The 26,462-nt window shown below is 48.0% G+C and overlaps 1 protein-coding gene across 4 annotated transcripts; it reads left to right on the top strand.

The window, feature by feature from the left end:
- Nucleotides 1-140: 140 nt before the first annotated feature.
- LOC106970687 (organic cation/carnitine transporter 2) lies at nucleotides 141-26,085 on the top strand. Of its 4 annotated transcripts, none has more exons than XM_053220718.1 (10): nucleotides 162-654; nucleotides 8,001-8,104; nucleotides 14,419-14,592; nucleotides 15,684-15,746; nucleotides 16,947-17,073; nucleotides 18,780-18,880; nucleotides 20,528-20,742; nucleotides 22,943-23,125; nucleotides 24,154-24,289; nucleotides 24,654-26,085. In XM_053220718.1, exons 1-10 carry the CDS (start codon nucleotides 262-264, stop codon nucleotides 24,739-24,741), a joined length of 1,584 nt encoding a protein of 527 aa, XP_053076693.1. In that variant the 5' UTR covers nucleotides 162-261; the 3' UTR covers nucleotides 24,742-26,085. The 4 variants fall into 4 exon arrangements, 3 of the variants coding, with proteins under 3 accessions (XP_026932534.1, XP_053076693.1, XP_014922843.2); XM_015067357.3 differs by having other exon boundaries at nucleotides 169-654; nucleotides 14,419-14,573; nucleotides 15,575-15,746; XR_008297615.1 differs by lacking the exon at nucleotides 24,654-26,085 and having other exon boundaries at nucleotides 141-654; nucleotides 14,419-14,573; nucleotides 15,575-15,746; nucleotides 22,943-23,805; nucleotides 24,154-24,290.
- The last annotated feature ends 377 nt before the right edge of the window (nucleotides 26,086-26,462 follow it).

Here is a 26,462-nt window from a genome sequence, read left to right on the forward strand (position 1 = left end):
AAGCCCAGATCCCGCCCCAGCCTCGAGCTCTATGTAAAGCAGGTCTCTGCAGGCAGGCCGCTATGGCGTCTGGAGCGCGACAGCCCGTTCAGTCAGAGGGCCGACAAACCGCCCCTCCCTCTCTGGGTCGCGCGGCGAGGACCTGGCGCGCACGCGCACGCGCACGCTCCACCCCCCGCCCCCGCCCCCGCCCCCTTGCGCTGCCGCGCGCCCCCGCGTCCTTCGACCCCGGGCAGCGCGCCGCTGGCCGCCGAAGGCGGCATGCGGGACTACGACGAGGTGACCGCCTTCCTGGGCGAGTGGGGGCCCTTCCAGCGCCTCATCTTCTTCCTGCTCAGCGCCAGCATCATCCCCAACGGCTTCAATGGAATGTCAGTCGTGTTCTTGACGCCGACCCCGGAGCACCGCTGCCGGGTGCCCGACACCGCGAACCTGAGCAGCGCGTGGCGCAACCACAGTATCCCGCTGCGGCTGCAGGACGGTCGCGAGGTGCCTCACAGCTGCCGGCGCTACCGGCTGGCGGCGATCGCCAACTTCTCGGCACTGGGGCTGGAGCCGGGGCGCGACTTGGATCTGGAGCAACTGGAGCAGGAGAGCTGCCTGGATGGCTGGGAGTTTAGCCAGGACATCTACCTGTCCACCATCGTGACTGAGGTGCGTACTAGCCCCGGGGCCGAGGACGTGGGGAGGACCTTCTCACTGCACCCCACAAGGTGTGCGCTGGATGCTGTCACTCTCTCTCCCCCAATACACTATCCACCTCAAAGTGGGCATCCTCCAGGCAACGCTTTGAGAAGTGACTTCCAACCAGACCATGCCCCTACCAGCACGAGTGTCCTATTAGCCGCCTGTTAATGGCCACCTTGAAGAGGGTGCCAAGAAGGCCACGGTGGTCCCTAAGATACTCTAAGACGGTGAATAATCAAAGACTTTTTCTAGATGGAGATGGGGGTGTTGAGCAAATTCAGAGCTTGGGCCAAGGGTCTGTCACCGCTTTTTCTCTAGCCTCTTGGCATCTGTTCAGAGAGAAACACTCCTTTCTTAAGAACTTGTAGGGGCGCCTGGTTGGCTCATTCGGTTGAGCGTCCGACTTCAGCTCAAGTCACGATCTCACGGTCTGTGAGTTGGAGCCCCACGTCGGGCTCTGGGCTGATGGATCAGAGCCTGGAGCCTGCTTCTGATTCTGTGTCTCCTTCTCTCTCTGCCCCTCCCCCATTCATGCTCTGTCTCTCTCTGTCGCAAAAATAAATAAAAATGTTAAAAAAAAAAAAGAACTTGTAAAACTAAGGGAAGCATGTGTATAAAATAGTCACGGTGCTCCTTTCTCCAGTTACTCTTTCCTCACCCACCCTCACCCAAAATGTCGGTCTAGTCATACCCTATCAGAGATTGTTTACCTTTTGCTTATGTTTAGTTACCAGAATTATAGGACCCATTCATCTGAACATCGATTCAGGCTGACTTGTTCACCTGGAATGCTGTAGAATATTCAAAGGCCATGTCGTTGGGCAGATTTAAAGCATACAACTTTAGTTCATAGGAAGCATGGGGGGGGGTGCTTCTTATTCCCCAACCCCTTGGATTTTCTTTTTGGGTAGCTTTGTCTCCCCCAGTGACCCTGCAGTCATTAGTACTACATGTATGGCATCACGTTAACGGATGCTTGTAGATGTGCTTTGCATCTTATTCAGACACTGGACTCCCTGGGGTCTCAAGCAGAAATGAACTAGCAGAGCAGTGAAAAGAGTCCTCCATAGGCACCTAGGTGCCCAGGTTCACAAAGTGTCAGGATCAGGGATTCACAGATGAGAGAAAGCTTCCTGACAATGGCATCTCGCTGCATCTGGAATGTTTAGCTCCAGCCTGGAACAGCTGGAAACAACCTGGAAGGAGGGCAGGGTTCACAGGGAGAGTTCTAAAAGGGAGTGTGCACAGGTCCTGATATGGCATCAAACCCTCCTGTAAGCCCCCAGGGGTTCTGGAGGCCCCTTTTATGTTGCTTCTGGAGGCTGTCACCCTTCAAGGGAGTCTGATCACTGCCTTGAGCCTTTTGTGTCCATGGATGCGCACGCTTGTGCTCTGTATGTTTGGATGTTTGATGTCCCCAGCATCTGTGCTTCCTTACTGCCATGTATATGTAATAGGAGTGTGATCTGAGCCCCACTGGGATCTCTCAGCTAGTGATAATCATTCCACTGTCCTGAGGTATTAATACTTGACAAGAGAGGCACTGAATGGAGGTAGCTGACAGTGCTTTGTGACCCAAGAGTCGACAGAGAATCAAAAGTCCTAGTCATTACAAGTCCTCGCTCCTACCGTCACAAGCAAGTCTGTCACACCCTTGGAAGCCAGTGAGTTGTGAAAGCAGAGGCTGTCCCTCAGGTTGCTTGCTGAGGCCACCAAGGGGAAGCCATACTTCATGACACAGGAGTCCCTGCAAATTCTACTTCTGGCTGCCCAATGAAAGGGGAAGCAGTGAATTCACGAGAAGCTCATGGCATCTCTTTGGATTTTACCCTGACTTCTAGAGTCCCTTGGCTTACCCTACTCATTTGCTCTTGCTTCACTGCCCCTATCCTGTCTTGGGCTAAGACTGGTGGTGGCACTGATGAGCTCCCAAAGGTCGGCTATAGTGGAAGGGTCCTTGAGCTACATTGCTGCCAATGTCAGTCTTTTCCTTTTTTGTATTTAGCCTGTTTATTTAGCTGTCTTGGCAGTTTCATAAGAGCTGCCTGCCCTTTTACCTACATATACATTTTCAGCCTTTGCAAGGAGACAAGGTTAATACATTACTTAGCCCTTTGTTTTGGGATTCTGGAATGTCTGACTCTTAAGCCCAAGGCTGTTTGTCCCTCTTAGGTGAATAGTCACCCCTGGAAGCTATTGCATTAACATTCTGATGGCTCCATTTTTCTAAGACCCATTTTCTTCCAACCTGGACCTGGCCTGCTCATCACTGCAGCCAGTTCCATGTCTGATAAAGTTTCACGCCTGCCCTCAGCCCCAAATCATACATAGAGGTGTTTTTAAGTACATTGGTATTGAATTCCTATTTGTTTTTCAACAGAAGATGAAAACCATAGGTCTCCTGTTTAATTGTTTTTCCTTGTTGAAGTTATCAAGTATGTACATGTAGTACTAAACGCTGTGGTAGATTTACCTCTTTGCATCTCCCTGACATGAGGCTGGATATAGACAGGGTACTGAAGGAAATTTTTGGTGAATGGATTAATGAACAACTTAAGAAATGTTGTCTAAAGTTTGAGAGCTAAGGAAGGAAAGGACAGTTTAATTCATAGAAGGGAAACTTGGAGGTGGTCAGAAAGCATTGACCAAAATATTTTAAAGAAAATGTAACCTCCCAGCCCACAAACTGTGGCTTGCCCCTAAATGGATCTGCGACAAAGTGTTGGGATTGGCGGAAAGGAGGTGAAAAGGAATGCGATGAAAGGGAATGTTTCGGGAATAGTTTGGTGGTCCCTGTGCTTCTAGACTGGCCTCTTCCCTGCCCCTCAGTCATTCCTGGAGTACTAGAGAATCAGCCACCCCACCTTGCAGTGTTGCTCCAATATCTGAGTGCTTCTTGATTCAGGACTACCCCTCTTCTGAAACCTGGGTGATTTCTCAGGCTGCCTGGCCCACCTGCTTTTTGGTATTTCTCTAGCCCAGCTAGCAGCCAGAAAGATTCTTTGAGAAACTTCTAGCTCTTCTGGCACCCATCAGTTAGGGTGTCTTCAGCTAAGACCTGGGAGTCATGTGTGTTTCCTTGCTTCTGGCCATTCTCTGCTTCTCTGAAGCCTCCTGCCCCAGCCCATGGCAATACTTTGACTCACTCCTTATTGTCCTGGAAAGTCTCTTCCTCTGGACTGGCTTTTCTGTCAGTCTTATCTCAGGTACCGAGTCTTGGAAGATAGGACAGCCCTCACTGCTATCTACAAGCCTGCCTGAAGGAAAAACCACATCAACCGGGGAGGCAGGGCTGGGCTGACTCAGTGTGGAAAGACCCGGAGCTTGTGCCTCACTGTTAGGTCTTTGCTGACATGTCTCACTCAAGGGAGAGTAGAGTGAGCAGACCCTCAGCCCTGCCTTTGGAGCTCATGGCAACCAGAGAAGTTACTTGTTGGGTCCCTGAGGCCCCTGTACACACAGTCTTAGTAGAACCATCTAGACATGAGTGGTCAGATTGAGCCCTGCTCTAGCTGGCTGAGAACCAACACCCTGGGTTAAAGTTCTTAGAGCTGACACAGAGAGGGGGTTAAATAGAAAAAAAAAAGAAAGAAAAAAAAGAAAAAAAATTCTAGAGATTGAAGCTCAGGGTTCATCTGGGCCTTGAGCAGCCAAGCCTAAGGTCCAAGCCCAAAAGAGACTGTGGTGTTGCAAGTTAACAGCCCTTTTATTATCTGTTCCCTCACTCAACTATGTACCAAATAGCCTCTCCTCTGTAGAGCACTGCCAGGCGTTATAGAGGATATGGCAGCAAATTCTTTGTCTCCTTGCCCAGACAGCCTTGGGGCAAGGATCTGCCATTAACTGCAGCAGGAGGCAGGATGAAATGTGTGTAGGAACACATGGCATTCAGTAACAGGTGGTGCTTACCAGCATAGCGTGTCTGACCATTGATGCGGTCAGGCCAGGTACATCACAGGAAGAATTTCTGCCCTGTGGGCACAGACCCTGTCTTTTTTCCCTTCCAGCCAACTCACAGGTTAGAACATTTAGTCCCAGGGATCTACATCACATCTCTATTTCCCATAACTGAGAAGCAGCTATAATTATATACTGCATACAAGAGACACAGTTCTCTCTCTTCTTAAAAACATTGACAGCTTTGGGGCGCCTGGGTGGCTCAGTCGGTTGAGCGTCCAACTTTGGCTCAGGTCATGATCTTGCGGTCATGATCTCACGGTCATGATCTCGCTGTGAGTTCCAGCCCCGCATCTGGCTCTGTGCTGACAGCTCAGAGCCTGGAGCCTGCTTTGGATTCTGTGTCTCCCTCTCACTCTGCCCCTCCCCCACTCATGCCCTGTCTCTCTCTGTCAAAAATAAATAAACATTAAAACAAAAAAACATTAACAGCTTTGTTGAGGTGTAAATAACAGAAAATAAATGACACATAAGTAAAGTGTACAATTTGAAAAGCTTTGAGAGAGATCCATGAAACCATCACCAGTAGAGAGGCACACTTCTGAACAGGAAGGATGGCAAGTCTGGACCCTTGCCAGAGTGGCTCTTAGATTTTTTCAGGCTGTCTGTTTTCACAGCTCACCCAGCTGAGGGGTCACAATGCTAGACTCATGACCTGAATCTTAAACACACATTTAGTTCTAACACTGAGACTTGCTATCATCAGCCAGTACCAGCCTATCCCACGAACCAAGAGGAAGCATCCATGAGCTAGTCTATAGCTGCTTTAGTCACGGCTGGGGAGCCACGAGCTCAGGATAGGAACACTAGATTCCTCTGCAAACACAAATCTTGATACGTAGCCTGGACTCTAAGGGCTTCTCAGCCCACCTCTGCTAAAGAGGATGCAAGCCAAATCCTGGAGCCCACTGCAATCCTGGTGGCTGACACGTTGGGTTGGCTGGGTAGGATCTAGTCCATGCCTGCCCTTGTGTTCATTTTTTGAGACCTATTATCTTTCCTGACCCTACTCATAGGCTGTCTGTGGCCAGTAGGAAGGAAGTGTCGACCCAGGTTTGCTTTTGGAGGCCCAAAACCAGGTCCTGAGGATTGTTAAGAATCTTCAGTGGTGGATAAAGGGCCCAGTTACTCCAAGGAGTTACACACTTGCCCAGAGTAAGGACAGCCTGGACCAAGTGGCGGGATTGAGGCTGCAGGTACTGGAGAGATGCCCTGGGAATCTATCCCAAGATGAGCATGACAGACACCTTGTCTCCTGCAGGGGATAGTCTGACCTGGTTTCAGGTAACACCTGGCCTTGTCAGCACAGAATTCCCTATAAGCCTGTATCAGGAGACCTGACATTGTTGGGGGAGGGGTCTACTGCTCCAGAACTCACTATAGAAGCCCCTGTGGATTTCCAGTCTAGCTCAGCTGTATCAGTCCCCACCCCTCATGCGAATCCTGTTGAGAAGCAGCTACTGACTCTTCAGTTTTGCATCTCCATTGCTACAAAAGTAATGCGTGCTGGCTGGGAATAGAGCCCATCATAGTCAGGAGCTGCGGTGGTAGTCGTAATCTGGCCCCTGAAGCTCTAACACCTAAGAGCCAGAGGCTCGCACCCCATTACCGAGTCCCCCAGCTCTCACTCCCTGGTCACTCCCATCCTGACTAGCAGCCGTGTCTGTATGAGGACTGCCCTGGGAGCACTCACCCTCCTAGAAGAGAGATGGTATCTAGATGCTAGCACCACTGAGGCTGCGGGGGTAGGAGGGCTGCCTGAGTATTTGGACCTTGGTGCTCCTCTATTCTTGCCTCCTGCTAATCTGGACTTCGTCTAGATTTGTGTGTGTGTGTGTGTGTGTGTGTGTGTGAGAGAGAGAGAGAGAGAGAGCACAAGTAAGCGAGTGGCAGAGAGAGAGAATCCCATGAGGGACAGACAGAGAGAGAGAGAGAGAGAGAGAGAGAGAGAGAGAGAAGGGGGGCTCAGACTCACAAACCATGAGATCATGACCTGAGCCAAAGTCAGATGCTTAACCAACTGAGCCACTCAGGCGCCCCTAAACTTCTCTAGATTTGAGTTTCAGATTGCTACCTCTTCCTTGCAGTGAGGATCACCACACCATTCTCAGCCCATCCAAGGTGCATGCTTATTCCAGAGTGGAGAGCCAGTTATGTGGCCAAGCGACCCTTATTGTTAGCTGTGGGGGTTCTTCATCGACTGCCTCACACCTCTCTGAGGTGCCCTGAGGCTATGTGCACACATGCCCAGTGGGGCAGGGAAGCAGACTTGTTTTTCCCCCTGTCACTGGCCTGGAAGAAATGCTTTCTTGGAAGCTGCACATCGCCCCACCCCTTTGTTACTGGGGAGCCAGCAGGCTCCATGGAGGGCAGGCCAGCAGCCTGGCACCAGACAGGCAAGGGTCTGCATTCCTGGAGGGCAGCCTTCTTGGTGATTACTGAGCACCATCTTTCTCTGTTCTGGGAAACATTTTTCTGGGAACCACTAAGCTTTTTGTTTTGTCCTTTCCTCTCTTTTTTTTGGCTCCTTGTTAGGCTGGGGCAACCCACCATATGAGTGTTCAGCTGCTTCCCCATGCCTGCAGATCTCTTTTCATGGTAACTATAGATGGAACTATGCACTGGGAGCTGGGAAACTCAAGTGGAGCAGCCTGTTCGGTACCTCGATCCCTGTTTTACACATGGGGAAATTAAGGCACAATGAGGGAGGAAAATCTTACCTGACATTGGATAACCACTTAATAGTAGAGCAGAAGCTAAACCCAGTTTCTTGCTTCCCAGCTCAGAGCTCTTGGCTGTAATTTGGCCTAGTGTTTTTAGCACAGCATTAAGGATCCCAGGGCTCACTGGCCCAGAGTGGGGACCTGGGTCCAGCTGCAAGAACAGATCCACATGATGCATTCCGGGCCCTCTGGCCTCAGTCCTTTCCTGGATGCCTTGACTCTTAGAGCCCCAGAGTCCCACTCTAGACCCATTCCTGTGCCATTCATCCTAATGGCCTCAACCCCACTGAAAGAGTACCCTGCCCCATCCACAGATTCTTAGAAGTGACCATGAAAGGCCACAGTATTTGCTCCCTGCCTGTCCCCCCCTCCTCAAATTGGTAGCAAAACAATGGAGCTGAAAGCCATGAAAAACAGGATGGGAGGGGCCCACTCTCCCTGTGAGGGGCAACCTCCTCTCTGCTTCGCTGCCCACATGAGCCTTTGCCTGCCTGAATGAGGTCATGCACCGGTGCAGTAATGTAAACAGAACCTGCAGGGATGCAGGATATTCTCATTTAATTTAACAAGAAGTCTTAAATTTAAAACATTTAACAAAAGAAGTGAGTGATATGTCCCTTTGCTCCCTTACAGTGGAACCTGGTGTGTGAGGACGACTGGAAGGCCCCACTCACGGTCTCCTTGTTTTTCGTGGGTGTGCTGGTGGGCTCCTTCATTTCGGGGCAGCTCTCAGACAGGTAAGGTGGGTGTCTGTCTCCTGCAGCTGCAGGGGACCATGGGACCGAGCAAGGAGCATGTACGTGCCTGGCGCTTGACTTCAGATGATAGTCTCTCAGCCCAGGGCCTTGTGTTTTAAAAGAAGAGGAAGCTGTGTCTATAGTATATACTCCATACCAGGTAAAGAGACCTAACAACCTCCTCTCTAATTCTTGCTTAGCAGAATAATCTGAGCGAATTATATCCATGATCCCACTGAACCAGAAATATGCCATAATTCACTTCTTGTACCAGCCTAGTTGGCTTTCCCTAGGTGACTCTTTCGTGTCCCTGAGCTTTGGAGAGGTAGACACCACACACATGCAGATGAATTTTTCGTAGATCTTAAGGCCTACAATGAATGGCCACCTCTGTATTTTCCAAACCATCATTCTCTCTGCATGGTGAGAGGAGATCTCACTAGCTGGTAGTGGCATAACAGGCAGAACTCTTGGGTTCATGGGGATGGTGCCTCTTAGCTAAGAGACCTTTGGTTATGTTACCTACTTCACAACAAGCAGAAAATGTGCTATTTTGGCCCATAAGCAGCTTATTTGTGTAATTCCAAGGTTTTTAACTCAAGTTCCATTCATGGCTTAGGGAGTTCACCTACTCTTGAAATTATGTGCAAAATTTTAGAGATTGTATGTGAGCATTTTTTTCTGGAGGAAGGTCCATAGTTTCCATGAAGTCCTCAGAGGGATCCATTATACCCTGTCTTTTTACTCTAGGGCTCCAATGTCTGTTGGAGAAGTCCACAGTGAGAAGAATAGCCTTCACCCAAGGTCCTTGGCTGTACTGGATCACCCAGTGGAGTCCCAGCATTCTCCTAGCTGGTTGGGGTTTAATAGAGAAGTTCAGGATGAGAATGTCATCCTACCTTAAGAACAAAGTCAGGGGTGTCTGGGTGGCTCAGTCAGTTAAGTGTCCCACTTCGGCTTAGGTCATGATCTCATGTTTTGTGTGTTCGAGCCCCACATTGGGCTCTGTGCGGACAGCTCCTAGCCTGGAGCCTGCTTTGGATTCTATGCCTCCCCCTCTCTCTGCCCCTCCCCTGCTCATGCTCTGTCTCTTTCTGTCTCAAAAATAAATTAAAAAAAAATTTTTTTAAAGAACAAAGTCATATTGTCCCATAGCACAAACTCAGGGTGGTGTTCTGGCATGTTTAGATTATTGTTTTTGCCTGAGAATCCTTTCTTCATGAGAAATAAATGCATTTCTCACTAGATTTGTGTTTTCCAAGTGTCATCTAGCCATTAGAAAAGGGTCGGAGTGCGTGGGTGGCTTAGTTGGTTGAGTGTCCAACCCTTGGTTTCGTCTCAGGTCATAATCTCATGGTTTGTGAGTTTGAGCCCCACATCCAGTTCCGTGCTGACAGTGCAGATTCCCTCCTTCTCTTTCTCTCTCTTTCTCTCTGCCCTTCTCTCTCTCATGCTCTTTGTCTGTGTCTCAAAAATAAATAAATAAAGTTAAAAAAAAAATTAGAAAAGGATCAAATTCCCGCAGTCACCAGTGAGCATTAAAGAGTCAGGTGGGCCATGACCACTGATTGACAATTCTAGACGAGCCTGAGACACTTGCTCTTTTGGAGGAAAGACCTTGCTTCCCTAGATCTTTAATCTAGCAGTAAGCATCAGTTGATTACTTATATTTATCTAACAAATACATGGCACCTAAGATGTACTAGACATTCTCATAAGCACTGTACAAATTTAAAAGAAAGAACAAATAATCTCATCATAACCCTATGAAATAGGAAGTATTCTTACTCTTATTTTTACAGACAGGGAAAATGAAACCCACAGGAGTTAAATAGCTTGTACGGTCACAAAGCCAGCAAGTGGCAGAGCTAGGATTTGGGCCCAAAGAGCCTTGATGCTCTGTTTTGTGTGGACTACTGTTCTCGGGCCTTGCTCTTCCAGAATTTGCCTTCTATCAAGGCAGAATGTACTAAGCAACTAATTGAGGCATGTACTTGTCCTTTGTGGTGTAAGTGATACAGAGAAATAGTACAGGAAGCTAAGAGAGAGTCTGACAGAGGAGGCCAGGAGAAGCTACCCCGACGAGATGACAATGTGCTGGGAGTTGAAAGAGGAGTATAAACTGGCCAGCGATAAAGGGGTGCAGAGAGGAAGGAGCATTCTGGGCAAAGAGAGCTGTACTTAAGACTAGACTCCAGAAGAGACGGCACACTTTAGAACCTGGAAAAAAGTCCTCTTTGGTGGATGTGTGGAGAGTGGTATGAAGAGGAAGCGTGACACATGGAGGCCCAAGCAGAAGAGCAGGCCAAGCTTAGCTGATGGACAGGAATTTGGGCTTTAGTCACAGAGTAGTGGGGAGCTGAGAGTTTTGTAAAAACAGGAGTGTGGTATAATCAGATTTGTATTTTTTTTTTTAAACGATTATCTGATAATTTTGCAGAGAAAGGACTGAAAGGGAGAAAGAGGGGTTGTGGAGAGACCACATAAGAGGCTGTCACAGTATTTATGTGGGAAATGATGGCTTGGACCAGGCTGACAGTGGTAGAAATGGAGAAGAGAGGTAGGAGGTCCAACCAACAGCCCTTGGCTGTGTGTTGGATGCAGGAGAAGAAGGAAGATTTGGGGCCTGTACAACAGAGCCCTTCTCTGAGACAAAGGACTCTGGAAGAGGACCATGTCTTTAGGAGAAGAGTGGAGCTCAGTTTGAGTGTTCTGAATCTGGTGTGACTGGGAGAGGCCTGAGTGGATGAAATGGGCCTGCAGTTGGATGTACAGCTATGGTGCTCCATGAGAGGTTTGAGCCGGAGAAACACATTTGGGAATCATCAGCTCCGTAGAACCCTTGGCAAAGCCCCCGAGTGTGGAGGAGATTGCCTGGGAAGGGTGTAGAGTGAGAACAGGGGCTGCCCAGGACTGCTCTTTGAGACCTTCCAAATGGGCTGGTCGGTAGGAAATCTCCTCTCACAGGGTTGAGTGGCAGCTAAGACTCAGAGGAATTTCCTTGATGTAAAAATCAAGGAGGAAGTACCCCAAGTTCAAAGTTGAAACTTAGTGCATTTTCCTGGGTCAACTATGTCATGGGTTAAGTAGATCTTTGTGGGCTAGCCCGAGAACCTGATTACCAGGAACACCATGAATGCCTGAGGAAAGTGTTCAAGTTCCGCAGATGTGATCCCAAGCAAACAGTAGAAGGAAAATTAATGAGTACATTGAGGACTACCTTAGCCTTCTAAAGGGCAAGTGCAGTATTTTAAAAACGTAAAAAACGTGGGCAGACTTCTTTTAAGTAGGGTCATCTATGTCAAGTAAATGAAGCAGCTAAAAGTGTAGCTGTTGTAGGTGCAGCCCTGCCTTCAGCTCCTAGCATCACCTCTCAAGTTTGTCTGCACCCCTATGGGAGGCACCAGGCTCGCCGGGATGGACAGTTTCTGATCTCATTACTTCTAAGTAAGCTGGCTCAAAAAAATGACCTCATGCCAAAGAAATGACCTCAGAGCAGTAGATTCATGCCCTCAACTTGTCTAGGGTATCAACAGTAACTTTTTGTATAGGGCAAAGATTTAGTCTCCTTTCTAGAATGTTAATAAGCCTGAAATTCAAGAGCAGTTAAAATAATCCTGGGTTGTCGCAGCATTTTACCTGAAGATACCGAGTTACCTTCTTGTGTGTGAATTACAAGAGGGCATAGCCCTAGAAAGAAGTAGTCAGATATTTCCTGGTTTTCTAACCTATGTGTGGTTGACATTTTGTTGACAGACTTTAACAGCGAGCATTTCTGATCCCAGCCCTGGACTGCCAAAAACTGGTGCTATGTAAGGATTCCCTGGGTCTTTCTCTTCCCTACCATCCCAGGGAACCCATGGGAAGGGAAGGCATGGGTAAAGGTTATCCCTGTCTCCTTATAGGAAGGGGCCGTCCCTAGGTTTGTGTGTAGGATACTCTTGTTATGGAACAATGCAGGGGGAGATGGTCTCCTTCTAGACCAGGGTTTCTCAACCTTGGCACTATTGATATTTTGAGCCAGAAAATTCTGTGCTGTGGGAGACTATCCTGGGCATTTTAGGATGTTTAGAACATCTCTGGCCTCTACCTACTGGATGCCATTAGCACCAAAAACAAAGATTAAACCTGTTTCATTGGAGACAAGCACCAGACTCTTTAACATGGCACCAAGGCCTTGTGCGGTTTGGTTCCCCCACACACACACTGACCCCGGCAGCCTTCTGTTGAACAGCTGATGCCACTCAGGCTGGCTGCTGGCTGCGCATGTCCTCCTGTCTCCTCCAGCTGCACTTGTGTATGCTCTTCTCTGTGTTCCCCAATCACCCTGACCTTCCTCAACCATGAAGGCCAACTCCTGCTTCCTTGTGCCTTTTCTCCATTGCACTGATCAGAAATTGGTAATTAAGAGGTGTTATCATCTGATTAATGTTGGTCTCCTCCACTATACTGTGAATGCTTGGTCCCTTTTGCCTACTTCCCTTTGTCAGTAATAACTTCTTTTTCGGGCCTCATCAGCTCCCCATCATCAGGCATCCCTTCCCTGAATGCCCACATCCCCAACCCCTAGTCCCAGGCCAGAGTAGTTTCTTTTGTTGTATCCCTTGTGAACCTGAGTGGTGATCATTCAGTGCGCTTGTGTCCATGTGTAATTGTACTTTCAGTAGTGTGGTTGTTTGATTAGAATGTGATTACTGTCTGTCCCACCAACTGTAGACTGTAAGTCCCTTGAGGGTAGAAACAACAATTTTTTTTTTTTTTTTATAATCCAGAAGTATCCCTAGTGCCTAGTATATAATTGAGGTTCAAGTAAACATTCATTGAATGAAAATGGGTATCAGCCAGCCCTGGCCAGACTCCAGCTGAACCTGCTAGGTTGGTTGAAATACGTTGACTTGTTCTTCTCTGACTGTGATACTATCTTTAAAACAGAACAAACCCCCCAAAAAACCAACAGTTAAAAAACATTTTTTAAATGAACATAGAGAAAACCACACAGAACAAGTGTGTGGTGGATTGATGACTTATTCCAGGGAAATAACCTTGTAACTACCACTGAGTCGAGAAATAGAACCTTGCTGGCCACCCAGGAGCCCCCATGCACATGTCCCGTCTCAAGTACAACAGCCTCTCTCCACCATAGGTAACCACCAGGCTCACTTAAAAAAATTTTTTAACATTTATTTATTTTTGAGAGACAGAGCATGAGTGGGGGAGGAGCAGAGAGAGAGGCAGACACAGAACCTGAAGCAGGCTCCAGGTTCTGAGCTGTCAGCACAGAGCCCAATGCAGGGCTCAAACTCACAAACCGTGAGATCATGATCTGAGCCGAAGTCAGATGCTTAACCAACTGAGCCACCCACGTGCCCCTCAGCCTGACTTTTATACTAATTACTTCCTTGTGGGTTTTTTGTAGTTTTATCCTCCCGATGTGCATCCTTAAACACAAGTCTAGTCTTGGCCACTTAAAAAGTTTTTGATATGTCTTTTAGTCTACTTGATTAAGGGATTCTGCCTCTATCCTTTTCTTTACCATATATTTTATCTCTTGCACTCTGGATTGTTCCTCTGTAGAATTTTCTCGTCTGGATTTTGCTGATTGCATACTCAGGGTGCACTTCAGCATATTCCTCTTTTCTCTGTGTCTCTTGCATATTGGTAGTTGGATATAGAGACTTGATCAGATTCAGGTTCATACTCTTTAGTGAGACTAGAAATCATGCATGCAGTATTCAGTTATCTTTTCATAAAAAGACCGTTAGCAGTCACTGAAACCTAATTCCCAAATCTGTCCATTTATTAAAGATTATAATATGGTGATATTCTAATTTTATCACTTCTCTTTCATTTAATAGTTGGAATACTTTCATAAAATGATATTTCCCCTCACGTATTATTGGTTCCTATTGACATGCTTTGGATATGTGACAATTGTTTCTTTTCCTTTATTTACCAGTCTTCATTTAAAATGACTTGTTTCTCCATCATCCTCCAAAGTAAACCAGTTCTCTCGTAAAAAGCTACATTCTGAATGTATGGGTGTAAGCATAATGAATACATTTCAATCCCTTGCAATCATTATCATATTTCTGGCACTACCTTGGGGGCATTCCTGGTGCCTGGGCTGAACATTGGTCCTGGGGAGTGGGGAGGGCAAGTAACAGCACAGGGACTGGAGACCAGGACTGTCCTTGTACTGCACCCTGGCAGCACTGTCCACAGCCCCTCCCTGGAGAGCTCTGGGGGAAGCCCATCTTGGTGGAGCCCATTTCTGCCACCTCCTCCCAGCTGGATCTCTGTCACTCTCTTCCCAGGTTTGGTCGGAAGAACGTGCTGTTTGTGACCATGGGCATGCAGACAGGCTTCAGCTTCCTACAGATCTTCTCGAAGAACTTTGAGATGTTTGCTGTACTGTTTGTCCTTGTGGGCATGGGCCAGATCTCCAACTATGTGGCAGCATTTGTCCTGGGTATGGCCATCAAGTTGGAGTTGAGTACTTGATCCTGTGTTTCACCATCATCCCACCACCCACTGTCTGGAGATAGCTATGATGTCCCCCAAGGGGAAGTGGTCTCTAGCAACACCAACCAGCACTGCTTGAACCTAGTTTTGTAGGCAGTGAAATTGAGTCCTCTGAGTGCCCAGCCTTGAGTCACTAGGAGCACGGTAGCCTGAAGGCTGAATTCCAGTTCTTTTCTGGTCTCTGAGATGTGGACCTTGGCCCCATTAGTATTCAATAGCCACTTTACTAGAATTTACCCAAGATCATCTGTTAAAAAAAAAAGAGCCTTCCCAGAGCTAAGGTTGCTAAGGAAAGATGGAGACATGATGTGAGGAGCAAGGGCCATGAATGGTAGGCTTGCCAAGGAAGAAAACTGCCTCTTCTGTAAAGCATTGTGTCCAGGGAAACTGACTGGAAAGAACGAATTGATATGAATGGACTTTAGTCTCGTGATGTTTAGGGTTTTAATTCCAAGAACACACTGCAGTACTTTGGCCTGTTCTCACTGAAAGTCCCACTCTCACTATTTGGAGGAATCCAACTCTAGCTTATTGGTCTTTGGGTTCCTTGGGTTGTATGCTGAAAGGATTATTTCTTTCTCTTCACGTCTAATAGAATAATCTTTTCTTAAAAATATTTCCTTTAAGCCCCCATGTGCATCCTTCATAGTGACTTCCCCTTTAATAAATTCTTCCTCACATGAGGATTACATTTTGACGCCTAACGTGGCATCTTTAGTTTACAGCTTGGGGAAGTGATAAAATTTTCAAGGTAGAACTGTCCTTGAGGAGCCTAAGAGGCCAGCGTGGGGCACCCCCATTGGGCTCTCAGACTGCACGGGGTTCAGAATCCCACCGTTTCCTAGGGCGTGGCTGTTTCCATTTCTGTTGAAAATTACGTAAGAGAAAATCAAAAAGGAAATTACCTAAATTAAAGTGCTAACATGACTCCTCCCTTGTTTTGAACAGGAACAGAAATCCTTGGCAAGTCGGTTCGTATTATATTCTCCACGTTAGGAGTGTGCATATTTTATGCGTTTGGCTACATGCTGCTGCCACTGTTTGCTTACTTCATCAGAGACTGGCGGATGCTGCTGCTGGCGCTGACGGTGCCGGGGGTGCTGTGTGCCGCGCTCTGGTGGTGAGTGTCGCCTGTGCCCAGGGGTGCCCATCCGCAGGATGTCTTCCACCTGGCCTTCACTAGGGGGCAGCAGCAAGCCACAAATCCCTATTTGGGCTCCCAGAGACAGGGAGTGTAAATTAGTTGTAAGTTGTTTCAGAATGTTTTTTCCCTACCGGAAAAGCCAAAAAGGAAACAAAACAAAATCCCCAGACATCAACAGACTTGTTCTCAGTCCTGTGCTGGGTTTATTGAAGCGCAGGGAGAGGAAGAAGTTGTAGCCGGGAGATGATGGGGTCTAGTATGACCTTCAGGAAGTTATCAGACTGACAAGAGTGCCTAGGCCCTGGTTCCGGCTGTGTGTTGCCAAGACCTCACACCACAGGCACTGGGAGAAGAGGGAGAGCACTGGAAGTGAGAGTCCCCTGGCTTACACGGAGGAAGCCAGGCTCCATATGGGCTTCCAAGATAGAGGACTTGGACAGGCAAAGAGGAGTCTGTCCATACCAAGAGTGGGAACACAGCAGAGCAGCTGAGGCAGGAATTGCCCCTTGCAGGTGGGGTTGGTGAGATCACTGCTCCCCTTAGAGCAGAGAGCATTACAGAGCATAGTGGGAGAGGACACAGAGCAGAGCATGAGTCCTTCCTGGTCATGACCAAAGGGCAGAGTCCATTTGGTGAGGTAGAAAATAAGATCCATAAAGTCTTAAAGTCCCAGGTGCTTTGATAAACATAGGCAGGGGATCTGACAAGTCATTTGGATGCAGCAGGGGTGGGAAGTAAGGAAAAACTACAGGCTAAGAGGCCAGTGCAGAAGCTTCTGTGGATGCTGGGGACAAGTAGGAAAGTACAACAGGGCAAGAGTCTGGGCTGGGCCAGGCCCAGGACAGAAGCCAGGCTTCAGGAACTTATCTTGTGCCTTTCTCCTCAGTGTCCAGCAGGTGGCACCACCGTTCTTTAGAAATGGAGGTGGCCAGCCTAAGAAGGAATCTCGTCCCGGTGTGCAGGACCCTCCAAATTTTGTGCACTCTTGAGGGTACTCAAAAGCTCACACTTCAGGTCATTAGTGCGTATAGTGTCAACCGTCTCTTTGCTTCTCGCTTGGAAACACCAGACATCCCCCAAACGTAGACTCTAAAACCCCATTTCCCACTTCCACTTATGCTGCACCTGGTCTGTTGGGCAGGACTGTCCCAGTGAGATTATTGCTTATACATCCAGGTTCATCCCAGAGTCCCCCCGATGGCTCATCTCTCAGGGACGATTTGAAGAGGCAGAGGTCATCATCCGCAGGGCTGCCAAAATCAATGGAATTGTTGCACCCTCAACTATCTTTGACTCAAGTGAGGTAAGCGCCATGAGGGAGCTGGGCAGAGGGTGTCCGTGACCATGATTTTAGGCCAGCACCACGCAGGAGCCCAGCCCTCTCTCTGCCCAAGCCCCAGCTGCCCTGCAGCAGGTCCTGTTCAAATTCACATGTTGAGGAGAAGGTACCAGTTGTCCAAATCTCTTCACCTTCACCTTTGGTTGTCATACTTATGTAATTCTCTTCTAGGCAATCATATAGTTAAACCATTAATTTGAATAAGAAACACTCTGAGTAATAGGACTTGCATGAAGTTGGCATCATGGGAAATTATTGTTTCTCATGTCTTAGGTAGTTTCTCATCTTAAAAAAAAATAGTACATAAAATATGGAGCAAAAGTAGGTTTGGAGTTAGAAATGTCCAGTGTCCTTCCACCCACCAGTCACTCGTGTTGCATATCATCTTGGAGCTAGCTCCTTTTTGATATCTGCCTCTTCCGCCTATGCCACCCCTCTCTGCAAACCCTATTCTCATGTGCCATGGGTAATTTCCTGGCTCTGCCTTATTCCTGGGTCTTGATTCTCCCTCCTGTTCCCTCTCCTTCCACCATCTAGAGCAGGCAGTTTTCCTTAGTCTCATGACTACCACAAGAGGTTAGAAGTTGTAATTGCTGGCTGATGGGGTCCTGGAATGTGTCTCTGATCTGATGGGAAGACAAGGTTGTGAGAACAGCCACTAGCAGTCATGCTGAAGTGTGCAGAAGGAACGTGAGAAACACTCAGGACTCAGGTGCAGACCAGGGTTTAGGAAAGGGAGACCAGTTATTACAGGCATCAGAGAAGCTGCTGGCCACCAACAGCCCTGCCTGCCTCACAGTTAAGTGCTGGCCCAGCAACAGCTCCCACCCAGCACGTACTGGAAGGGCCTCTGACACACATATGGCAGGGCGGGAGTAGATGGCAGGGAGGGCTTTTAAGTGTGGTAGCTTTGGTGGCTTTTCAGTGAGGGGTCAGTCTGGGTGAACCCATAAGCCCCACTGGCATCTTTGAGGAAATGAGGCTATTTCAGGGGCTCCATTAAAGTCAAAATTTGACCTTTGGTTGAACTGCTAACTTGAGAAAAACAAACTCCAAAGCTGGGTTTGCTTAAGAAAGCAACATCAGTGTGTTTAGACGTGTGGTTTATTAATGTCCTTGGCTGTGCCAAATTTCATAGGAAGTTACTCTGGGTGAAGCTGAGGTCAATTTTCCTGTTTTTCTATCTGAAATTTTTTTCCTTGGAAGTAACCCAATAACTACATGGTATGAGGACTCAAAACATTAATTCTTTAAAAATATCAAATCAATAAAGTGCACAGCCAGTTTCTCTCTCTGACCCAGAGGGCAGGGAGCCAGCCTCAGGAAGGAATGCTCGGGAGGCCTCCCTGGAATGTGGCCACTGATGGTGGCTGGGGGTGGGGCAGAGAAGGAGCTGTCAGCCTGGGCCTCTGCCTTGGCTGCATCCCCTGAGGGACGGGTCACCTACTTTTCCTTATTCTTGCTCACTAATGTGTCATCGACAAGGCCTGGGGATGCCTTCTGCAGCAGCGTAAGATACACTCAGCACACTTTTTCTTTTCAAGAAAGAAACATAAAACACTCGCCAACTTGGAGACGCAGAAAGCTAAGATGATAGGGTTCAGGCGTGTTATTGAATCTCTGAGTCTCCAGCCTCTCCATCCCATACCCTTGTCATATCATTCCTGCAGCTACAAGACCTGAGTTCCAAGAAACAACAGTCCCACAGCATTCTGGATCTGCTTCAAACCCGGAATATCCGAATGGTCACTGTCATGTCCATAATTCTGTGGTGCGTAAGTGAGACCTACCTGAGGCTTCCTGACAAAGCTTCTGGCAGTGGCTGTCAGGCCTCTCATTTGCAAATGTGTGTCTCAGACCAAATTGAAAGCCTGTGTCATCAGAAAGCGTAAGGGATCTGCCTTGCAGTGAAAGAAGTGGGCATGTCACAATTTTTAGCTTGATGGAATCTCAGAAAAGGAGAATGAAATCTGTTGTGGGGGCTTTTTGGGAAGCTGTGGGGTCTTTGGGGAAACCGTCCAGGTCCTGAGGCAGATCCTTGATCACTGTGGGCCCTAGTTTGTTTCTGTCCCCTGCACCTCACACAGTGACTGACGAGGACAGGGGAGGTCTTTAAGAAGGAGCTAAGTGAAAACGTTATGTCCTTCCCATTACAGAGACTGCTAAGTACTGTCTGGGAATGTGGAAGCAGGACATCCTCCCTTTGGGATGTTCACAGATTGTCCTGAAGGCAGGGCCCATAGCCAAGATGTCCTCAGGCTCCTTTTAGTGAGGCATTTCACCAAGTGTGTCAGGAGGGCATTTGTGAGTTACCAGAGCAGGGGGCACAGCCTAGTGCCTTGGTAGCATTGGCTCAGTGGCCAGACCCTTGGGATTGTAGAATACCTGAGCTTGCTGGGTGAGAACAGCAGGCTTCATCTCAGTGTCCTTTGTTACTGGAGCTGTCAGTTTTGAGGCAGCCAGCTATTTTGCTCCCTGGAGGATACTGTGAGTCACTCACTTCCAAGGAATTGCCTAGGACCCCTCAGGGCAGTGCACCACGCCTGTGTTGGCCTCAGACAGGACCAGTGTTCATCCTGCACCACAGACTTGCCAGCCTATGATGAGTCACCTATTCTGTGGTTCACCCAGGTGCTCTTCCACCTCTGGATTTCCCAGGGACTCCTGGACACTTCCTTTTTCCTGATTGTCCCAGCTGTGGTTTCAACATACAGATGAGTCGAAACATCCTAATGCCTAAAGGTCTGGTTTGCCAGAGTGTTGGTCATCAGCAGAGAGAATGCCTACCAGGGATAGGGTCCAGGCCTGGGACATTGGGAAGCTTGTAGATGAGAGATGATGTGGCCCTGCCATCGGGAGCTCCTCCCCTTGTCCACAAGTACAGTGGGGCTGCGGTCAGCCGCTTCTGTCCATCCTCCTCTGGGCTGAGAGCCACAGATGGCGGGTCTGCTAGGAGGTCTTTCTCCAAATGTTTGACCTAATGATTGTTTTATCTTATCCCTCCAGTCCTGTCACACCTTACTTGACACATGCCTCTTTTCTCATTCTCTCCCTCCTTCTGCACTTGCTGGATTTAGGGGTGGGGGGTCACAGGGTAGGGAAGTAGCTTTTGTGAGTACTTTGGCTTAGGGTTTTTAAAGCTGAGAAGCACGTTGGAGGTGGTTCTACCTGAATCATATAAGCCTTTTTGCTGGGACTATTTCTATTTGGAATGCTCTGAAATTGGTGTGGTCCAGGGTTAACATGGGTTTAGGAGGAAATTATCTTTTGTTCTAAGAAGTAAGGCTCAGGGTTAAACCCGCTGTCCTCCTGGCGAGGATAGTTTTAAATTTCCTGCGCTAATTGTACTTTAAAAGTTGTTGAGGTTGGGAGGCACGTGGATGCTATTTCTCCAGCTTTCTCCCGCACTCTTTTCCAGGATGACCATCTCAGTGGGCTATTTTGGGCTATCCCTTGACACTCCTAACTTGCATGGGGATGTCTATGTGAACTGCTTCCTGTCGGCAGTGGTTGAAGTCCCGGCATACGTGCTGGCCTGGCTGCTGCTACAGCACCTGCCTCGGCGCTACTCCATGGCCACCGCCCTCTTCCTGGGTGGTAGCGTCCTCCTCTTCGTGCAGCTGGTGCCTCCAGGTAGGGGCCACATGCATCTGTGGTCTGGAGTTTTTGCTGACTCACTCATTCTCTACCAGGCTGTGTCCCCCCATTAATGAAGAAAATGAAATCACGCAGAAACAGCTTACTTGCATATCTGTATCCTCCATCAAAAAAATCAAGAGAAAGTGTCTCCTGGGACCAGACACTCATCATGGCTTGGGCTTTGGGGGAGTGGTGAGAGCTGGTGGTGAGCATTAACTCTCCCAAGTTAAGGTGTGCATATGTGTCCTCTGCAGAGTAAGGGGGAAGAAAGAGCCAACCCCATTACTCTTGAACCTGGGCCTATGTTAGTCATGTATTTATTCAATAAGTAGCTCCGGAGTGCCTCTGTGGACCAAGTGCTGTGCTTGGGGCTAAAGACGCAGAATTAAACAAGTCAGACAGAACCCCAGGCCCTCCTGGAGTTCACACACTAGTCGTGAAGACAACAAACCAGTAAATAAAATGGTTAATATGGTGCAGACTGGGTCACCTTTGATAATAACAATAAAGGACAGTGGAGAGCTAGTTTAAATAGAGCAGTCATGGACAGTGTCCCTGAAGAACAGGCATTTGCAAGTGAGCAAGGACGTAGATGGAATGATGGAGAAGACCGTGAGAGGGTCTACACATAGAGCATTTCAGGCTGAAGAAACAGCAGAGGCAGAGACCCTGAGGAGGGAATAACTCTGGCATGTCTGAGGAGAAGGAGGGAGCTGGTAAGAGGTGAAGGGATGGAGAAGGAACGGGCCAGGCACCTCATGGGTCTCACAGGCCATTAGCTGGATTTTTTTTTTTTTGATTTTTTTTTTAATTTTTTTTTTTTAACGTGTATTTATTTTTGAGACAGAGAGAGACAGAGCATGAACGGGGGAGGGGCAGAGAGAGAGGGAGACACAGAATCGGAAGCAGGCTCCAGGCTCTGAGCCATCAGCCCAGAGCCCGACGCGGGGCTCGAACTCGCGGACCGTGAGATCGTGACCTGAGCTGAAGTCGGATGCTTAACCGACTGAGCCACCCAGGCGCCCCTAGCTGGATTTTTTTTTAATGTTTATCTTATTTATATTTGAGAGAGAGAAAGTGAGCATGTGTGGGGAAGTGGAAGAGAGAAAGAGAGGGAGAGAGAATCCCAAGCAGGCTACATGCTGTCTGTGCAGAGCCCGATGTGGGGCTCAGACTCACAAACCATAAGATCATGACCTGAGCCAAAACCAAGAGTTGGATACTCAACTGACTGAGCCACCCAGGAGCCCCAATGTTTTTTTTTTTTTTTTTTTTTGAGAGAGAGAGACAGAGAGAGAGGGAGAGAGCATGTGCATGCACGTGAGTGGAGTACGGAAAGAGAGAGCAACACTCAGCACTGTCAGCAGAGAGCCCGATGTGGGGCTTGAACTCACAAACCATGAGATCATGACCTGAGCTGAAGTCAGATGCTTCACCAGCTGAGCCACTCAGGTGCCTCAAGTGGATTTTATTTTTAAAACCATCTTGGTATCCTACTGATGGGATAAGGAGGCAACCTTTTTCCAGAATTCACAGAACAGTGTGTGGACCTTCGTATTCCATCATGGTATCCAGATACATGAATATGGGGGCCTCTGGTGGTTGTTTGTGGGCGCCTGAGCCTGGCAGTGTTCTGCACAGGCATGGCATATATACATAGAGCTCACACCAGAGCTCAGGGTGACCCACAGGCCACTGTGCCTCATTGGTACAGCGAGCAGGATAGATAGGATTATTCCTGGGGATCTGCTGTCCTATGAATTGTCAAGGTCTGTGTGAGGGAAAGCATGAAATGAGTTAGAATGGAACCCCATTCATCCACAGGTCATTCATTGATTCCACAGTGCCTGCAGTGTGCGGTTCTGGGGTGCCACCTGACCCCTCGCCAGGCATGTCTTTAGTGACTTCTGGACTAGAGCAGGTTTCCTTGGGCTATTGAGAGGCTCACTTCGGTGGTCTATAGGCTGAGAAGGGCATGTCCTCACACAGCTGTGGGTCCCAGCCTCCTCTCAGGAAGCAACTTGGAGGGATATCTTGGCTACAGCTTCTTATCCCACAGAAGGTCATTAGAGAAACTGTCCCCCATATCCCAGAAAGGAGAAAATATGTTTGCTTCGGGAAAAAAGATACAAAATGCCTAATAGCAGCATACCATGGGTTGGTGCCTTCTACTTCCTTCCCTTTGCCTTTCCAGATTTGTATTACTTGGCCACTGTCCTGGTGATGGTGGGCAAGTTTGGAGTCACTGCTGCCTTTTCCATGGTCTACGTGTACACAGCCGAGCTGTATCCCACAGTGGTCAGAAACATGGGTGTGGGGGTCAGCTCCACAGCATCCCGCCTGGGGAGCATCCTGTCCCCCTACTTTGTTTACCTCGGTAAGTCCTGTGGGCTGGGGCATGCAGGAGCCGTGGCGTGGAAGCACTGATTGCCTTTAATGTGAGCTCTGGTGGGTTGTTAACAGCAAAGCAGGCACACACAGCAGATGGGATCCATCCAGTACCAGATCTATGCCTAGAGAGGGCCTGTGTCCAGGCACACTGTAGAGGAGGCACTCACTTGTAACAGAAAACGACCTACGCACTAGCTAGAAATCAGTGAGATAAGTAGAGTTTTGTTTCTGCTCTGGCTATCCCAGGCCTTCCATCAAAGAATCTAGTTCCCTTGTCCTAAGAAACTGCAGCATGGTATAGGGAGCCCATGTACTTAATTGAAGAAATTTCTTCTTGGAATCAGAGTATAAAAGGAACATGGAGGGAAGGATGCCCATTCAAGACGTCTGATGGATGAACTGAGAATTACCGTAATTTGGAACACTTTGGTTTTACACCATGGTTCTATACTGTGTAAAGATATGCCTTGTGCCATTTTATGTAACAGGGCATAATTTTTCTCTTCTTTGGAATTATTTCCCCATGGCAGCTTCTCCCTCCTGCACACCCCCAGCCTGCACATCTTTGGGGAGGGTTGGTGGCCGCCTTGAAAGTACCCAGAACATGTTGTGAACATGCTACATGAATCTGACAAACAGAAACACATTATCTGGCCTTAAGGCAAAGTGAGCGGGTTGTGACATATCTAGAGAGGTAGAGGAGTTACTGCTGTACCTGAATGAGAACCTCGAGTTCCATGGAAATGCAGCATTGGGAGACAGGAATAGTGCCCTCCTCCCGGCCCGCACCCCTCCCCTGTACCGTGAGGCACTGCAGGACCTCTGGGCACGTCTGTGCCAACTCTGGGTTCTGAGACCTGTCCAGGTGCCAGGTTTCAATCTGGTAGCTCAGACTGTGGGAGATGCAGAGGCTGAGAAGGCACCTGGTCCCCTTTAGAGTCCTGGGAGCACAAAGGGAGGAAGGGAGGCCAAGTCTGACTGCATCCCTCGCTTAGAGTTCTGTCTTTGCCATAGGTGCCTACGACCGCTTCCTGCCCTACATTCTCATGGGAAGTCTGACTATCCTGACAGCCATTCTCACCTTGTTCCTCCCAGAGAGCTTTGGCACCCCTCTCCCAGACACCATTGACCAGATGCTGAGGGTCAAAGGGTAAGGTTGTGCTGGGTTGCTGGGTTGCAGTGTTGATGCACTGGGTCCAGGCCTGGCTGAGAGTTCCCTACAAACTCTCCCAGACACCATGGGCTAGTTTAGCCATCAGAGGGTTAGAAATGGCAAGGTGCTTAGAGACTGTCCTGTCTGGTCTGAGACAGACCACAGTGTCACCATGTGCATCTCCACCACCCCAGAAGCTCTGGGACAACGAGAGACCAGGAGAAACCTTTTAGAATCTGCTGTAAGATTTTTTCCCCCTTAGTGAGATCATCTCAGTTCTGGGTTTTGTTTGACTATTTAGAGACTGGTAGACATTTTTTTAAAGATTCATTGCTAACACTAGTTTTGTTTGTTTTTGTAGGATAAAGTACAGGCAAACTCCAAGCCACACAAGGATGTTAAAAGATGGTGAAGAAAGCTCCAAAGTGCTTAAAAGTACAGCCTTATAACACAGCATCCAGTGGGGGAGAAGGTGAGGAGAGGGACAGGGTCTTGTCAGAAACAGCTTGTGCTGTTGTGCAGACACTGAGCCCTTCAGCAGTGGACATCTCCACCCTTCATGCTCTTGCCTCTGTGTCTGACTTGCTCCTGGCTGGACACCCAGACTCAGAGGTTGCATGTGGCTCTAGGGCATTACCTTCCCTCCAGAGTGACAAATTTAGATACATCTTAACTCCCGGATTTGGTGGATGGTGGACTTGGCACTCCCTAAGAAGTTAACTGTTCGCCAGAACCAATGGGACTTGGAAGAATAAGAGAGGCACCTGCTAAATTTACATCTTAATTTCAGGCCACCTGAAAAGACTCCTGACAAAACTGGAGGTCTAATTATCCCCCCAAATCTTCTCCCCATTTCCCTCTAGTGGTGCACTTTAGAGGAAAACAAATAATTGCACAGAGGGTTTGCTTTCTCACACTTTCTTAGTCTTAAGGGGTATTAAGTGGGATTGTTGCTCCCCCAGACAGGAGAGCACAGATCTGAGGGAACCTAAAGGTAATTAATACAGAGGGAACTGAGCAGATAATGGAAGAAGGGCAAGTGCATTGATTTGTGAGTTCTGGTACCACTCAGTGTGACTACTGGGTTGACTTGTTTACATCTGATCAAAGCCTTGGGCTTGTCCAGGCCCATACAAGGTACATCATTGAATCTTTTATTCTTGTTTTCCACTGCTGTGTGAATCACATCTCTTAGCTTCTGTGGTTTCTGATGTATGATTGGAAGGAAGTGTATCAGTGAGAAAGAGAGGCAAGCAAACTCATCTCTTTTCTCAAAACTATAATGTAGATTTTGTATATTTGTGTTTTGTTTGTTCATTTGTTTGTTATGTCTTTTTCTGCTTAAGTTATTTGCCCTTCAGAATAGACTTTAGGAAAGGCTTGTTCTTCAGCCTCCTGGTTTGTGTCTTTGTTGTTTTTTTTCCAACCCAGAATCACTCTGGCGATGGCCTGCCATTGCCCTTTGTGCAAAGAAATCAGCCTTAGCCACAAGCACTTCTCTGAGTGCCAAAAATGACGTCACTATAAGAGTTCCTTTTGTGATACCTAATCATGGGAAAAAATTACAAAGAAGAAAGTTAAACTGTGTTCACAGTCTTTCAGAGTTGCTCACTTCAGTCGTGTAACATTGGGAGATATTTTGTGTTCAGTGTAACTGTCTTTTATGATTATGTTACCACGGTACTCCAAAAGCAGATGCTTCACCTGGATAAAAACCATATTTTTGTGAAAGCTACTGAAGTGCCTTGGTAAATGAAGATGTTTTAATAAATAAAATGATTTTTTAAATAACAGCTGCTGCCTACAACCTTTATTTCCACAATTTGGTGAGTCATGCCACACCACCGCCTGACTTTTGTCTGGGTCAGCTTGGGCTCATTGTTGCAGTGATCGGTGATTAGTCTCTCAGGCTAAGATTTAATCCCTGTGTGCCGGAAATCTTTACTTTATTAATTGACAGTGGAATGAGCCAGCCTTCTTGCACAAGTGCCTGGGTTCTCCTGAAAGCGGGCCTGAGACCAGTGCTTCTGTGCAGTTAGGTAGTATATTTGGGAACAAGATTCCAAGGGGGAGGAAACAGGGAAAGAGAGACACCCAGTACAAGGATGCACGCTCAGGATGGCCACCACCAAAGGCACTGCTCCAGCCAGCCAGAACTTCAGAGGAGCCC

Source organism: Acinonyx jubatus, chromosome A1 (genome assembly GCF_027475565.1).
Source record: "Acinonyx jubatus isolate Ajub_Pintada_27869175 chromosome A1, VMU_Ajub_asm_v1.0, whole genome shotgun sequence".
NCBI lineage: Eukaryota > Metazoa > Chordata > Mammalia > Carnivora > Felidae > Acinonyx > Acinonyx jubatus.

Excerpts from the sequence above, each read along its gene's own strand:
- LOC106970687 (XM_015067357.3), top strand. The coding sequence starts at position 262 with ATGCGGGACTACGACGAGGTGACCGCCTTCCTGGGCGAGTGGGGGCCC. Across the intron at positions 655-8,000 it reads TGTCCACCATCGTGACTGAG|TGGAACCTGGTGTGTGAGGA; the intron begins GTGCGTACTAGC and ends GCTCCCTTACAG. Across the intron at positions 20,743-22,942 it reads CGTGCAGCTGGTGCCTCCAG|ATTTGTATTACTTGGCCACT; the intron begins GTAGGGGCCACA and ends TTGCCTTTCCAG.